Below are 16,962 nucleotides of genomic sequence, written 5' to 3'. Positions count from 1 at the left end.
TTAAAGATACAAGGGCCAGCCCAGCAAAGCAGGGCATCCCCATCCTGGCTGTGTGACCCTGGGATGCTCATTTCTCCTTTTTTCCTGGTTCCTCTGCTGTAAACAGGGCTGAACTACGGGGTCTCCTGGTCTCTGCAGACATGAAGCCCTCCCACTCCATTCCCTTAAAGGAGTACCTACCATCAGACTCGCTCTCTTCTGACTCCATCTCCACTGGTCCCGTGGGCTCCGGGACTGAAATCAACTCCCTGGCAGCAGGTTCAGGCATCTCCCCTTGCTCAATGGTTTTCAGGGAATCTCCACGTTCGTCAGAAGACAATGCCTTTTCTAAGTCACTCGTTGCCTCTGACGGGACGTGAACTGTACTGCATGGTTTAGAAGCAGGGGTTTGTGCGCACTCTGTTTCATCATCGCCTTTCCTCTCGGGCGGGTTGAGACCTTCCTGCAGCTCGGGCTCTTCAAGGTCCAGCCTCTGATCCGAATATGTTCTCACTGGAGTTACCGGGGTCGGTTTCCTTTCACTGAGGCGCCCAGAAGCATCACGGCAGGGAAGTTCCATGTACGCTGACGGGAGTGGAGCTTGCTTATCCTCAACCTCATCCTCACTGCTTCTCTCGGAAGCTGCCTTCACCACAGGAGTAAGTGACATTTGTTCTCCACCAGCTTGATGACAAGCGGCACTCAATGAAGGAACAGAGGCGGTCTGTTCTTTCTCACGACCGCAGCTGGCCGCACACTCCTCTACCACAGTCGCGGCGGGTACAGGAGGAACTGTGGCAAATGGCGTAACACCATGGCTCTCAACAACTCCATCACTGTGCCCCTGGTCTGGCCCGTTTCCAGGCAGTGCTCGCACTGCCGGCTCATCACTCCTGGCGCATAACTCTCCATCTTTATCATCACCTAACACTCTCATCACTGTCCCTCCTGTGGGTTCATCGCCCCCATCACACTCTTTCCCGTCTTCGTCATCATCCAGGGCTTTCTGAATAGCCGCAAGCGTACGCGGTGATACGGAGCCTGCATCTGCCGTGGCCCACAAGTTCCTCTCCCTAGGCTGCCTTCCCGCTCCACTCTCGGGCTCCTCTTCTGAGCTACTTCCCAGCATGGCTGCCTGCATAGCCAGTAAAGTCCTCGGAGAAGGAGGTGTGGCCTCTGGCTCTTTCTCCTGCTTCACTTTCTCCTGGGGTGAGGATTTCAGGTCCAAGGACATGCTGTGCACTCTGCTGCAGGAAGGAGAAGCCTCTGAATCCGCATCCATGACTTTCTTAGCTTGAATACCTGAGAGAAATTAAGACATTTCTCACCATGCAATTCACAGTATGACAATGTTTTTCTGGGACGATGAACAAGAGAATCCTGGATCGTAAATATAGTGATACGATTTTATTAAATCTGTTCATTAATTCTAAAGTGGCTGGCTCTGTAGTAACTAATCCATTAGTGATAAATATAATTACTACTACCTAACCAAGATTCCCCTGGCTTTATCATGGATGTCTTTTCCCAGACCTCAGCGTGAAAAAGTACCCAAGGTTTTATTTTGTAAGTTAAAATTTTATTTTGCCACAATACACAGCCAAAAGTGAAACAAAAACTTATCTATTTCATAAAACAAAATCCCATTTTAGATTATTTCTTAGTTGTTTCTATAGAAAAAAATTAAATCCTGGTGTTAGTGCTCATACATGTGAATTTAAATTTGTAAAATGATCTTTCTCCCTATTACTTTAAATACTAGCAAATTCAAATATGCTTTTGAAACTAAGTTATTTGTCATAAAATCTGAAATGAAAAAAAAAATCCCAATACCCCTAAGGAAAAGCAACAATAGAAAAACCAAAATACATGACAGAGTCACTGAAAGTACTGGCAGTGTGGGGTAAGGAGGCAGTGGGGGACGGCCTTCGAAGTGAAGCATGGCTTTAGAAACTGTGACTCACTTATTTCTTTATTTCATTTATGTATGTGCGTACGTGTTTGTGTAAATGAATGCCCTACATGTGTGGGTGCTTGGGGAAATCAGAAGAGAATGCTGGACCCCTTGGAGGTGGGGTTACAGGCACCTGTGAGCCACTTGTGTGGTTGACCTGAAACCCAGTTCCTCTGGAAGAGCAAGATGAGATCTTACCTGCTGAGCCATTCTGAAGCTCCTTGTATATTTCTAATGTTAACTTCATATTTTAAAAATTACTTTGATATAACATATTACTTCCCACATCTTTTTAAAAGAAAGTACACAGAGTCGGGTGGTGGTAGCACCAGCCTTTAATCCAGCCTTTAATAGGGAGGCAGAGGCAGGTGGATCACTGTGAGTTCGAAGCCAGTCTGTTCTATAGAACAAGTTCTAGGACAGGCTCCAAAGTTATACAGAAAAACAAAAACCAAAAAAAAAAAAAGAGTAGATATTATATTTGTACCCATCACAACAAAAAAATGGTCAAAAGTCTGAGGAAATATTAGAGACATTCTACCATCGATGGACCCAAAACTACCTTATGTAGCTAATGTGTATAATAAATTTATAAATAGCAGAAGCCACCACATACGGGACACTTTACAGACAGGACCTGACACAGCCCACAGAACAAACCTGTATCAGAGATACAAAGTGCCTGGTATGAAAGCAAAGACTCACAGAGCTTAGGACACTTGCTCAAATCAAGAGTCAGAGCTGGACATCAAGGCAGGCCTGCTTCTAAAGCCCATGATTTAGACTTTTGTTTTCCCTATCACACCAAGACTGAAGCTCATTTTATTACTTCATTCTCTCAGTTACGATATGAAAAGGAGGTATACTAGGGACAGAAAGGTTTACTTAGGGAAGGAGTTGAAAGAATAGAAGAAAGGTGAAGATCGTAAGGGGGAAAGGGTCAACCCAAACCAAAGATAGATGCAAAAACCACTGTATAAATGAAAAAAACACAATTAAAAAAAATTGAATGGAAGTACCCTGTGTGAGCTGACAAGATTGCTCCTAGACGCCATGGGAACTGATCGAAAATCCCAGTGCCAAGTACAAGTTACTCCCCATGGGTCTCTGACCAGACAGCCCAGAGAAGCTCCCAGAAGAATATAGAATAGGCCATTGCTACTGCTCTAATCCAATTGCAAATGACACTACACACCCTGGGCACAGGGTGCAGAAGTTGGAAATGAGCTGGAAGCCTCCTTCCTGGTACCCAGCTACCACAGAACTAAAAGGCACTAGGCAGGCTGCTGGGAGCGAGGAGTTTTCAAGTCTTTGCTGGTGGTGAACACTGTGTGCTACAGTTCTGACCTGACAGACCAGATGTGCCCGTTAGTACAACAGTGTCAAGAATACTCTGGGGTCAATCAGCATACGACTCAACTCGATTTGTGGCCCACTCTACAGGAGGAAAGACATATCTGAGACTGTATGACCCAGTCAAAACTCATGGCTAGAGAGGTCACTGCCCTAGGAAAAAATGTAGGGCTGCTATTTTGCTATTTGCTAATTGGGTAGTCCAACTGCTTCGCAAACCCGTACCTTTGTACCTCAGAACCAGTGCTGTGGCCAGCCTGGACCAGAGAAGCTCCTCCTTGAAGAGGGTGGCACTCAGTGCAGAAATTCTGGAACAAGCAACTGCTGAGTGCTCAGCCATAAATGTTTCATACGACGCACACAGCACATCCCAAAAGGGGGGAGGGTGGGGATAATAAGAATGTAGGGGCCTGAGGATGGAAAGGAACACTACAAGATGCTATGTTCTGGGTATGGGACGGCCATCAGATTTAAGACACAGCAGCTGTAGCTACCTGCAGAAGCCCTACCAAGAGCCTGAAGAGCACAGTGCTCCTGATCGAAGTCCTCAGATGCTCTGCGTCTGCTTTGACTGGCACAGGATGCAGCCTGTCATCACGACAGGGACGGCATGGCGGCAAGAGCCAACTGCATCCCTATCCTATGGCTTGAAGCTGTCAAGCCAATGACGGTGCCTTGTACCTTTTATCAAGATGTAGTGGGCGGTGTCTTCAGAGACCACTCTCCTTGACTCCACCTCCTTTAGAAAGCCCCCCTCATCTTCGTACTGCCTCTGGATTTGCCCTGAGTGCTGCTGGTTCATTTCCTTCTGGACATTTTCTATGTGCTGGTTTAGGTAGTTCTTCTTAAGCAGGCCTTTCAGCTGGTACTGCGAAAAATCATTAGACTCCTAGGGAATAAAATAAACAAGATTGGTGCTTTCCACAGATAACACCACCACGCACCAACCCACCCCCAAAAGGTACAGCCTCTTAGCAGAAAAATAAAACTTGAAAATCAAGGTGGGGTTCCAGCGGTAACTTCCTTTACTTTTTGTTTTTCTTTATTGTTTGTTTGCTTTTGAGACAGTCGCTCAATAAATAGCCCAAGCTTTTGGAACTTACTATATAGACCAAGCTGGCCTTGAAATTGTAGCAAAATACTCCTGTCTCTGCCTCCCAAGTACTGTGATTAGCCCACATGGAATAGTAACAGCCATCAAAAAAAATATCCAGGCGGTGGTGATGCACACCTTTAATCCCAGCACTGAGAGAGGCAAAGGAAGGTGGATCTCTGTGAGTTCAAGGCCAGCCTGGTCTATAGAGTGAGTTCCAGGACAGCCAGAGATACACAGAGAAACCCTGTCTTGAAAAACCAAAAAAAGAAGGAGGAGGAGGAGGAGGAGGAGGAGGAGAAAATTCTTTGAAACAAATTGAATTAAGCAAAAGAAAACTTTGTAGGATCTTTTTATTACTTAATCATTCACTCAAAAACCATTTGCTGAGCTAGACTGCACGGCTGTGGTATGGCGTGTGACGGTGGCTCAGCTAAAGACAATCTTCTAGATACAAATGAAGTGCCTAGCACTAGCCCTGTCCCTGGTCCCCAAACGACAAAGAATAAAGCAACCGAGGGTTTAATCATCATAATTAACAAGTATAAAGCTTTTTCCAATGAGGACATTCTAAGCGCTTTTATACAAACTACCTTGATTTATTCTCCCAGACATCCAATGAGACATTTTTCTATCTCCAGTCTGTAAGTGACGGACTTGAGACTTCAACGCCAGACTCACATGGGAGACCTCAGCCAGATGGCTTACACAACTGAGTCCATTATTAGTCTCATTATCCCTGCAACCAGGACATGGATCTTCTCTTGTGAATACCACAAGGGCACAATCGATAAGTCGCCCCAAGGTCCATCCTGGACTACTTGAAATTTGTCTTCTCACGAAGCCACCCTAGCCTTCCAGCATGGTTTAGCATGGTCTAGCAACAGCGTGGTTTCAAAGAGAAAACCATGAGGGGCTGTTTTTCTCCTTTCCTTCTCACTCCATTCAAATCTTATTTCTGAGTCACACTCAGAGATTCCTCACAACCCCTCAAAGCACATGCCTGAAAGAGAGATAGAGTCTGGATTGCTTTCCCCTTGGAATAAAAATAAACTTCCTTGTACCAAAATCCTAATAATATAATTGCTATGCACCTTATTATTTTCTTATTGCACGAACTGCATGGAAAATCAGAAATAAGAGATAAATCTTTTTTTTTCAACTTTTTAGCACCAAAGTAACAAGCATTCTATAAAGTTCTAAAGTCAACAGCAAGTTAAAAAAAAAAAACAGGCAAATAAAAAACGCGACATCAAAGCTGAGAACTTTCAGTCCACCTCAGTGTCTGAGAACAACTACTGCAAACAGCAGGGGGCGCCAAAAGGAAGGAAAACGGAACTCACACATCGGAAACTAAAGCCAGCAGGTGCCCAGTGGGTGCATAAACTTAGTAATCACCACCAGCATTGTCAGGACACAACACACAACCAGGCACACCACACCTGCCTCGGCTTCCTGCGACTGTGAAGTCACCAGGCTCAGGCCACCCTAGGAGAAGACACAATCCTGTACCTGGAATGTCACCTCGGAAGTACTTTCCGTCTTATGATTATTTTCTGTCGGCAAGGCATGTTGTGGTTTAAAGTGACTTCTAAGAATTGGCCCACGAACCACAGCATGCTGGGCACTCACTGTGCCAGACACGGAAGTACCAGCTAAGAGTGTAGGCACGGTCAGGACAGGCGTGTTCTGTGCTGAGACTAGAACACCATGTTACAAGGTGCTGAGAAGTACACAGAAGAGAAGGCCTAGTCTTGAACAGAAAGTCCCCAAGACTTCTTTGAATATCTATGAGCTGTAATGGATAAATAAATCAACTATGCTTTATGGGATGTGAGATATACCAATTCCGTACCCATGCAACTGGACTACTGCCTAAAGTGGAGACCATCTCCATTTTCCCTTCTCGGAGTCTTGCTGAATGAAGTTCTGTTCTACGCACTGATATGCTACTGTTTACTGCTGCATGTTTTACCTCTGGCATTGCTTCAAACAGTGTCCGCCTTCGCTTGGTAAACTCTTTCATGTCAGTTAAGATCTCATGCTTCACTTCAGGGGGCAGGCTGCTGAAATCCTCAGACTCGATGTCGATGGCCTGAGGATTATGAAAGAATTCTTCCTGTGGGAAGTAAAACGCTAACCTCATTAAGTTTATATTTACCCATTCGGGCCTAGTCATTGCGACGAACACTGTGTTTATATCATAAAACACAGCTCTCCATAATCTACACACTGAAGCACGCATTCATTTTGCAGCAGGCATCACAGTGCACAAACAGGTAAGCCCCTTCATTTGTTCAGTCACTCCAAGACAAACCACTTATCAGGCGCTCACACCCCACCCAGGCGCCACTCAAAGACTCTGGACACTATGGGGGCTGTGTACATACGAACCCTAATCTTATGAGTAGAACAAGGTACGTAAGCAAGAAAACAGGTAAGGCAAGGTTAACTGTTAGAACATCCAATAGGCTGAGCTGCTAAGCGTAATCAGGGAAAAATCTTACATGATAGATGGAGAAAACCCTGTCAGAGACATGTCTGGGGCAGGGATTTTTCCAATACCAAGTGGGAAGCCTAGATTGAAGAAGAACAAGCAGAAGGATTCTGAAACGAGAACAAGACTTGCGGATGAGAGCCATTTTTATAGCCACTTAGCTTTTTGTTTGTTGTCTTTTTTTTTTTTTAAGAAAATAACATCTTAAAGAAATTAATTTGGGGGCTGGAGAGATATTTCAGTGGTTAAGAACACTGGTTGCTCTTCCAGAGGGCCTGGGTTCGATTCCTGGCACCCACATGGCAGCTCACAGCTGTCTGGAATGTTTTTAATCCTAGCACTCGGGAGACAGAGGCAGGCATGATTCTGTGAGTCCAATACCAGCATGGTCTACATAGTCAGGTCCAGGGCAGCCAGGAGAAACCCTGTCTCAAAAACCTCCCCAGGAAGAAAGAAAGACATACACAATGCCAAATCCAATATACAAATGCACTGAATGCATGGGTAAGTGTGAATTTTACACAGACACACATACATACATACATACATATATATATATATATATATACATAAACATATATGTATGCATACATGCAATCAAAAACACGCAGTTAAAGGGACAGCTATGTCTACTCCTTATTGAGAACGTGCATAAACCCATCCTGTTCATCATTTCAAATAATGAGACACGTTCTGAATTCCCGTAACGAGAGTACCTGCAAAGCTTGCTTTTGATCCATTCTTTCTCTCCACTGCTTTTCCTCTTCCTCTTCTGAACTGCAGTCAAGAACACACTTAACATCTGTGACTTTTAACAAACACTTAAAAACAGGCTTCTTGAGCTCAAGGTCTGTACCCTAGGATCTCACTGTCTAATGGGGAACGCACGCAAGTAAGCACCTGCAATATGAAATCCTAACTCCCTCCGTAAGGAGCGGAAAGTTGGTAGAGTTAAGTGAAGGAGTAAATCACCTAAAAAACCTCAGGCAGTGTGATGGTCTGAATAAGAATAACCTTCACAAGCTCAGACGCCTGAACCTTTGGTACCTAGTTGATGGAAGTACTTGGGAAAGAGGTGTGGCCTTGTGGGAGAAGGCCTGTCACAAGAGTCAGGCTTTGAGGCCTCAAATCCTCCCACCATGTCCAGTATAGGCTATGCTGTCCAAATAGGGTTCCAGATGTGAGTTACCAGCTGTTTCTGCTGCCATGCCTTCACTCCGCCATAACAGACTCTAACCCTCTCAAACCATATGCCCAATTACATAGTTTCTTTTAGCCTGGCAGTGGTGGCGCACGCCTTTAATCCCAGCACTCAGGAGGCAGAGGCAGGCGGATCTCTGTGAGTTCAAGGTCAGCCTGGTCTACAGAGCAGCGAGTTCTAGGACAGGTTCCACGCTGTGTCAAATAAAATAAAATAAAATAAAATAAACAAAAAAAAAAAGTTTCTTTCATCAGTTGTCTTGATCATGATATCTTATCACGGCAATAGAAAAGCAGCTAGTACAGACAGTCATGAAGTTTTCCAGAACCTCCTACAATCACATTGGCGGATCTGCTATGCATAAGCAAAGGACTCCAATGCAGGGCACAAAGGAAGCACATGCGAGGAAGTATTCTAGGTACATGAACTGAGTTCTGCAGTCATCTGGAAAAAAAGGCAAGGAAATTCTGCCTGTGACGGAGAGGAAACCAGGGGACGAGGCTGAAAAGAGTGAATAAAGGGCTGAAAGTTTATCTTGAAACAACAAGGTAGGCTAGGCGTGGTGACAGGCCTGGGGTGCGCGGAGAGTGTGCGGAAGAGTGCAGCAGGAAGGCTGTAAGTTCAAGGTCACTCTGAATTACAGAGCAAATTCCGGTCACACTAGGATACGTGCTGAGAATTTGTCATTTAGGAAAAAAAAAAAAGCAGAAAACATACATTATGAAGTTTTATAAAAAGAAAAAGAAAAGAAAAGAAAATGACAATATCAACATCAGAATTTGGCTTTAAATAAATTGTGGAAGACACAGCAGACTGTGCTGGGAGCGGGGAGTTGAGTCAAAAGCATGAGGTCAAAGACGAGACAGAAAAAAGGTTGGGTGCTACTGAGATGCCAGACAGTGACGTCAGCAATGTAGAGAAAGAAATGATACAGAGAGAAAGCTAAAGGTTTAGGCATGTATAGAGGAAGAGCAAGGGGAGCGATCAGGACAGGCGTGGGATAGCCAAAAGCATACACAAAAAATTCAGATGAAAACCCAGTAGTTTGGTAAGTCAGTTTAAATATGTAATCTTGAAAAGGGGAATTTGAACAGATATTCTGCATGGATATGCACTGATCCTAGAAGGTGTTATAATGATTTATGGCTCCCTATAAATTATTGGTCAGGGAAACCAGGAGGTTTCCCGGATGCTGAGATTCCAGGCATTCGCTACCAGTCTGCCCAGGTTTTTATGGGGTGTGATGGATAGAATGGGACCTCACACTTGAGGGGCAAGCCCCTTCACTAACTGAGCCGCCTCCCCAGCCCCTAAAGTGATACTCCTTAGTAGATGAACATTTACCTGTGTTTTTCTTCCTCCGGTAAAGGTGGCAAAGCATAGATGTCCTCTCTTTGAACTCGAGTAAGACTGGGTAGGGCTTCATTTCTGAAAAGCACATGCAGTTAGTTTTCAACAAAAATCATATGAAATGCATTTTTTAGTCAACCATCTCCTCCTGCCGGTTGCACAAACCCTGCTCAAGGACAGTGCTTTACCCACCCCCTTCATCTGGCTGTCTTCTCCTGGCCTGCGTCTCCCCCAAGCCATTACTGCCATAACTAAGAACCATGTGGAGGAAAAGGGGAACTGGCTAGGGCTCTGCAGAGTCTTTTCCACAGCCTCGGCTGCAGTCAGAAGGGGGCCGATCACAGTAAAGTCAGGTTGCGGGGGAATCCATGGTAAAGCACCTGACCAGCACATGTGAAGCCCTGAGTTCCAATCCCTGCAACTCTTAAAAAATACAAGTCTAATTAATTAATTAAAGGAGGAGGCAATACAATAGCTTTTCTCTCTCGTTAGCCACAATCCCACACCCCCAGGTCTGAAGCTCTCCACTCGTTCCTCCCCTGACTCTTCCTGTTGTGAAGAGACACGGAGAGAGGACAGTAGACCCCAGGGAGGGTCCACAGCACAGTCCTCTTGCCTTTTCCTTCTGAAGGCAGTTTGCAGAGCCTGTCTCTTCAGAAACGTCTTCAGGAGCTTCTCTGTGGTCCTTCGCGAGTCGGTGGATGCGGAATCCTTCCTCTGCCTTCTCTTGGCCTGTAAACAAATAAAGCGTGTGGGATTTCACTTCCGGTGTGGGGCCACTAAAAACCTTTCAGGATCTGAACGTAGGCCAACGGCTGTACTAGGGCTTCCTCCTCACTTCTGTCAATGGGCATCTTCAGGTTCTTTGCTGGACAGGACGCACAGAGCACTTGTCTAACGATCACCTATGGAGCAGATCTGGAAATTACTAGCTTGTTGTCAGTTTCTTATAAATAAATTTCAATACCACCAAGAATCTAAACCTTTAAAAAAAATTATCACAAAATCAATTTGATACTGTTTTTTTAATTAATTAATTATTTATTATGTATATAACATTCTGTCTGTGTCTATGCTCGAAGGCCAGAAGAGGGCACCAGACCTCATTCCAGATGGTTGTGAGCCACCGTGTGGTTGCTGGGAATTGAACTCAGGACCTTTGGAAGAGCAGGCAATGCTCTTAACCTTTGAGCCTTCTCTCCAGCCCAATTTGATCCTGTTTTAAGAAATGATTTGTACATACCTCTGCCCCACACACAAATGCAGCACTGTATTAGAAGAAACCCTTAGCATACATAAAAGCGTTCTAAGAACTGTGGAGCTAACTGGACAACTTCACTCAGAAGGTATTTGAGGGTCGCCCAGACCAGAGCAGCTTTCCTGTGGTTGTTCTGAAAATAGTCTTCTGTTTGCTTATTTGCTTTGTGTTCCTGTCACCAAGGACACTCAATCACACTCTAAAGGAGACATCTCTTAAGTAGGGGTCCACAGCGAGCAATAGTAGCCCAGCCAGACAAAATGTGGACCACCTAAAGAGAGTATCCTAAAGAAACTACTTAAGAATTCTAGTTGTTGGCTGGGCGGTAGTGGCCCACGCCTTTAATCCCAGGACTCGGGAGACAGAGGCAGGAGAATCTTTGTGAGTTCGAGGCCAACCTGGTCTACAAGAGCTAGTTCCAGGACAGGCACCAAAAACTACAGAGAAACCCTGTCTCGAAAATAAAAAAAAAAAAAAAAAGAATTCTAGTTGTTTCAGTTAATAGGTAAATTTGATCCTAACATATATAATAATCTCTCATAAATATTGTAAAGACAAACTGTTACAAGCCTGGCACAGTATTGCATGCCTTTTATCCCAGCACTTAGGACAATGGCAGAACATTGCAAGTTCAAGGCACGCTTGACTATATATACGGAGTTCCAGGTCAGCTGAGGCTACACAGAGAGAGCCTGTTTCAAAAAAGAAAGAAAGAAAAACAAACTAAATTACAAAACAGTTTATAAGCATAAATTTTTAATAGCAACTGAAATTAAACTGATTACAAGTTAAAACTGCTCACTGAAAACAGACAGTGGTGGTGCACCCTAGCACTCAGCAGGCAGAAGCAGGTGGATCTCTGAGTTCGAGGCCAGCCTGGTCTATAGAATGAGTTCCGGAACAGCCAGGGCAACACAGAGAAACCCTGTCTCAAAAAGCAAAAATAAATCAAACATATGAACAAATAAATAAAGAAGGAATACATGCAGGCAGCCTTAAAAGGACGGAACAAGTTGTTACAGTTAGGAATATATATGCATACACATTAAAAACATGCAACAATAATTAGGGGAAAAAGGAATTTGAAGATTGGGGAGGAATACATAAGAGGGTTTGGAAGGCGGAAAGGGAAGGGAGAAATGCTGTAGTCAACATAAAAAATTGCTAATGGTGTCTACAGAGAAAATAAAATGAGATGATATTTACCAAGGTCTGCTTCTTTAGCAGTGGAGCATCTCCATCAAATACAAAAATAGGGCGAATACGAAAAAATAACAGCTTGCAGAGCCGATGGAACAATGTGAGAAGATGAGCGTTTTCTATCGCGTTCCCATGGCGATCTCGGGCTCCTTTCAGTGCTTGGTTTAGCCAAATGCTAATATCTCGGAGAACCAGTAAAGGAAAACAGTATGGGATTTCCAGCTTCATCCTCAAACTTTCAATATCCAAGACGTGATACCAACAAACAGAGAACGTTAAACATATATCACCATTTATGAAAGCTGAATGATACCTGGCCATGACAGAATCTACCCAAAGTCAGCTAGCTTTTCTTTGGTTCCTTATTACTTTCCACACTCTGAATCTTAAAGTCATAGGCAGATCCACACCCTTACTCCTGAAACGCTCAATCTCACGGAAGTGATCCCTTTCCACATGTAAACTAGCTAAGGCTTACCGTTTCTCGAGGGGGGGGAGGGCTGAAAGTCCCCACATAAAATTCTCGGTGAAAAACAATCACATAAAAGTATTTTCACAATTTGATTCATTAAACTTCAACACACCAGCACTTGGGAGGCAGAGGCAGGCGAATCTCTGGGAGTTCGAGACCAGCCTGGTCTACAAGAGCTAGTTCCAGGACAGGCTCCAAAACCACAGAGAAACCCTGTCTCAAAAAACCAAAAAAAAAAAAAAAAAAAACACAAACTTCAACACACATGGAACAAATTTACATTCCCCAAGGGCAAGTGCTTTAACTTAAGTCTGAAGGAAAGCCAAAACTTGCTTTAGAGTTGAAACTCAAAGACCCAATGACATTTGAGAACTTTTGTTCTTTTGGGAATTCTCGTTAGTCCTGAAGCTAGGTGACTGAAAACTAAGTTAATCCAGATCGGTATGTGTTCAGAGGGGGCATTATCTCCCCAATACAAGCAATGCATGAACGGATGGTAAGGTCTGTAATGGAAAAAAACTAAACTGTTGTTTCTTCATTTTTAACCCAGACATAAACTGTTTAAATAAGACGCTCTGCTATCCACGTGGTCCAAAACCCAATTTATTTGGAAGAGTACGTAAATTATAAACCTAATATAATCGTGGATGAGTTCTTTATTACCAAACAAATAACACCTAAATTTCAGGTATCAGAATTCTCATGGTAAAATATTAAAAAAATTACAGAAGTAATCATATTATAACAGACACATGTGATTGTATGCAGAACCTTTCTCAATTTTCTTTAGATAAATGACCCGGTCTTTCAGAAAAGCTTAATAATCTCACAAAAATGACTTCACATCCTGAATGGGACTCAGCCATTTTACAGGTAATTTACACAGTTTACTTTTCCTCTGTCATCCCTGAATGTTAGGATGCTTAACTTCCTAATCCTTTACAGGGGCTGGAACAGAAAATAACCTAAATCCGTGATGACGTTACCAGTAGTACTTTTTCTCAATAACGGGCATGGAACTACCGGGCCTCACACATCCTAAGAAAGCACTCTACCACTATAAGGTGAAACCCTCGATGAGAATTTAAGAATTCCCCCTCGGCCGGGCGGTGGTGGCGCACGCCTTCAATCCCAGCACTCCGAAGGCAGAGGCAGGCGGATCTCTGGGAGTTCGAGGCCAGCCTGGTCTACAAGAACTAGTTCCGGGACCGGCACCAAACCAAAGCTACAGAGAACCCCCCCCCTAAAAAAAAAGAATTCTCCCTCACTACAAATTGCCCTTTCGTTTACTAATAATTCAAAAATCCTTAAACTGCAGTGATACCGAAAAGCCACTAGGGTGCGACAGAGCACATGTGCTTTGCAAAGTTCAAGTTACACAACTTCCTGTTCCCTGGGTAAAAACTTGTAAGACTGTTTTATAAAATTCTGTCACTGGTGTGTTTGACATAAAACGTTATTCTTCTACTATTACATGTTCTCCCTTAATTATAAGCTGGGCACACAGTAAAGAACTGGCTCATCAGATAATGGCTTCTTTGCTGCACTTTACAGAATGACTTGACACGCCTCACCTACACACACGCGCGCGCCCAGCAATTTGTTTACAATTAATTCACTAGGAACTAATTCACTAGGAACCACATTAATTTTTCATTCCAAAAGATGAGTTGACTATGCAAAAGAACGGGAGATCGATAGTCTCTCCACGCTGACCTCCCGCCGCGCACAAAATAACTTCTAAACTTTACAGCTCTGCAGAGCCGGACGCTCTTCCAACTTCATCCTTTAAATCTCCCGATTCTCCAAGGCAACCGCGTACCTACTCTGCAGGGAGCACCGAAGCACAGGAGGCACAGACTGACCCTAAAATGAGGAGAGCCGGGCTGCAAGCTGGACAGGCAGACACCCAAGCAATGCCCGGGCTCCGGTGCCCCCAGGAGCCCAGCCCTCCGGCAGTGGCCCTGCCCTCGCCATCGCTCCGCCTGAAGGATACCCACGGCCAGCACCTTGCCCTCCAGCGCCTCCAGGCTGACCCGGCGGCCGGAGCACTCCAGCAGCTTCCACAGCCCCTGGACTCCCATGCTGCAGGACCTTTGCTTAAGTTAGAGATGGGCGCGCCAAGCGCAGGCACAGGGAGCCCATCTCCCTGCAGCCGGAACTCGCCGCGGTGCGGATGCGCTGGGACACTTCCGGGGAGGACCTGGCCTCCGAGAAGAAATGCACGGCTTCACCATGGCACGTGGATGCAGTGGGAGGAGCGGGGACTCTTCAGCCCAAATGGTGGCGCGGCTAACAGAAGTGAGGAACGGCGCGGGCGACGCAAGCCGCCAAACGTCCCTCCCGATGATGCTTCACCCCGCTCCCCCACCCAGGACATGCAAAACCCACGCGAACTGAACCCTCTAGGCTTCCGTCTAAGGGAACGCGACGATTGGGAATCCCGTGTTGGCTCGTGACGTATAAATCCTGAGCCAGAACGCTAGGAATGCCAGTGCAGGATTGGAACCAATTGTTAGTTCGCTGCTTCTGTGCGGCCGTCTGTTCGGCGTCAAAGACAATTGCACGTTGGCTTTTTCAGTGGAGTCCCTTTGTGCGTCTTCAATTTCAGTGCCTCCGTGGTCCATCTAGCTTTGCAGACTTGATGCTAAGGATTGGGTTAGACTAGAAAAGAAGAGAAGGATAGATGTTTCCTTGATGTTCTTAAAGGTAAATGTTTGCACAACATGCGGTAACTAGGTGTCATCGAATTACCTGCAGCATCTGAAACTTCGAGTTCCCATAGCTTGTGGTCAGAAATGACTTTGGGCAGTGTTAAGTTCCACGAAAGACCCGCCACGCTTATGCTAACTCAAATTCAGCCTTGAGCCTTAAAGTGATTGATTAGCTTTGCAGAGATCACGTTTCTTCAGAAAGTCTCCTCTGTTATCCGTAAGCAGGATTTTATGGATCAGCGGTCATGTGTGCAAAGTATTTGGCTTTTAGCATACTGTTGTTCAAGTCTGATGTACAGTATTGAAATTACATTGAATCCCAGTAATAATCTTGATATGAAAGGACACATGGCCAGGTATAGTGTCATAAACATCTGGAAGACAGGCAGAGATAGCATAAATTCAAAACCTACAAAGGGCTTGTCCAAAAAAAAAAAAATGGCGGGGGGACTGATAGAAACAGATAATTTCTTACAAGAACCATTTGCAGAAATCTTATCAGGAATCAGGTTTCAGCAAAACATATCTATGTCCAAAGAGATGATTTATAATAGCCATATTTATTTGTCTTAGTCTCAGCTTATTTTCCACTGGGCTTTTAGCATTTCCTCAATGTGTAAAATTATGAATTTTTGTATTTTAGTATAGTTATATTATACTGAGGGCAATGTAATTGCCTGTTTAGTTTTAATTACCTCCAACAAGAGACTATAAATTTGTTGAAATCAGTATGAGTCTTGATAATTTTTACACCTGGTACTTGGAGCACATAGCAGAATTCATAAGTGTTGCCTAAAGAACCTCTCCAGTCTCCTGTCTAAAGGTCTTCAGGGCATTTTGCATCCTGTGGTATTTGGATTAGAGGTCAGGCAGATGTTAGTTCAGATCTTATCTGGACCATAGAATTACCACGTATTCAGGACAAAATTCACATGTTGGATACATAGTTCCAAGTACTTCAACATGTGCTTTTATCCAGAGTGATTTCTAGAAGGTGAATTTCTTAAAACAATGAGGCCATTAGGGGTCTAAGAGTACTGGAACCAGAACTCTTTCTGTATCTAACATAGCCATGATAAATGATAGATCACAAACATGCAGACATATTTGAGTCTATGGATCTGATTCCTGTTTACACACACACAATCAGTAGCATCTAGTCTAGTATGATTGCTATCCTTATAAGAGGGAGTTGGAACACAAAAGGGTGAACACCCACAAGTCTAAGAGACAAGAAACAAACTCGCCAAGACCCTGACTTGATCTACAAACTGTGAGGAAAGAAATCTGTTTTTAAGAAACTCAGTTTCTGGTATTTTATTTTAAAACACAAACTCATTAAGATGGCATTAAGATTAGGGATATTAAGCCGGGCGGTGGTGGCGCACGCCTTTAATCCCAGCACTCGGGAGGCAGAGGCAGGCGGATCTCTGTGAGTTCGAGACCAGCCTGGTCTACAAGAGCTAGTTCCAGGACAGGCTCCAAAACCACAGAGAAACCCTGTATCGAAAAAACCAAAAAAAAAAAATTAAAAAAAAAAAAAAAAAAAAAAGATTAGGGATATTATTACTACTACTACTACTACTACTACTATTATTATTATAACTGGAAGGTTAGCAGAGTAGAAATGTAAAGAGTGAAACCGAGTTAAATAATATCATAGATCTTGGAGCAATTGCCTGAGCTCATTCCATGTATGGAACAAAGCAACTTGGGAACATCAGAGCTGCTACACCAGCTGGAAATTATAAGATATAGCACTGTAACTCATGTAATAGTGGATAGAGGAATAGTTACTGGATTTTTTAAGTTTTGAGAGCTCTTTGTTTTTACAAAGAGCCAGTGTGCCCATTTGAGTATTAGGCTGCTTTTAAAGCCAAAGCAATGTTTC

General features: G+C 44.1%; 1 protein-coding gene across 2 annotated transcripts in view; it reads right to left on the bottom strand.

The window, feature by feature from the left end:
• Positions 1-14,752, bottom strand: part of LOC121442176 (DNA repair protein complementing XP-G cells homolog) — a 28,158-nt gene extending 13,406 nt beyond the window's left edge. Inside the window, exons 1-8 of one of the 2 annotated variants that reach the window (XM_041643606.1) lie at positions 14,354-14,752; positions 11,892-12,067; positions 10,044-10,159; positions 9,422-9,505; positions 7,593-7,653; positions 6,355-6,498; positions 3,968-4,175; positions 181-1,281 (exon numbers count right to left, since the gene is read on the bottom strand). In XM_041643606.1, the coding sequence (XP_041499540.1) occupies positions 181-1,281; positions 3,968-4,175; positions 6,355-6,498; positions 7,593-7,653; positions 9,422-9,505; positions 10,044-10,159; positions 11,892-12,067; positions 14,354-14,441 (1,978 nt within the window). In that variant the 5' untranslated portion in view covers positions 14,442-14,752. The remainder of the gene's footprint in view (positions 1-180; positions 1,282-3,967; positions 4,176-6,354; positions 6,499-7,592; positions 7,654-9,421; positions 9,506-10,043; positions 10,160-11,891; positions 12,068-14,353) is intronic. The other variant, XM_041643605.1, reaches the window with a different exon arrangement.
• Between the last annotated feature and the right edge of the window lie 2,210 nt (positions 14,753-16,962).

Source organism: Microtus oregoni, unplaced genomic scaffold (genome assembly GCF_018167655.1).
Source record: "Microtus oregoni isolate MIOR12 unplaced genomic scaffold, Mior012 000087F_ref0000451, whole genome shotgun sequence".
NCBI lineage: Eukaryota > Metazoa > Chordata > Mammalia > Rodentia > Cricetidae > Microtus > Microtus oregoni.
Note: the sequence above shows the minus strand (reverse complement) of the source record. Positions and strands in the feature narration are given on the sequence as shown.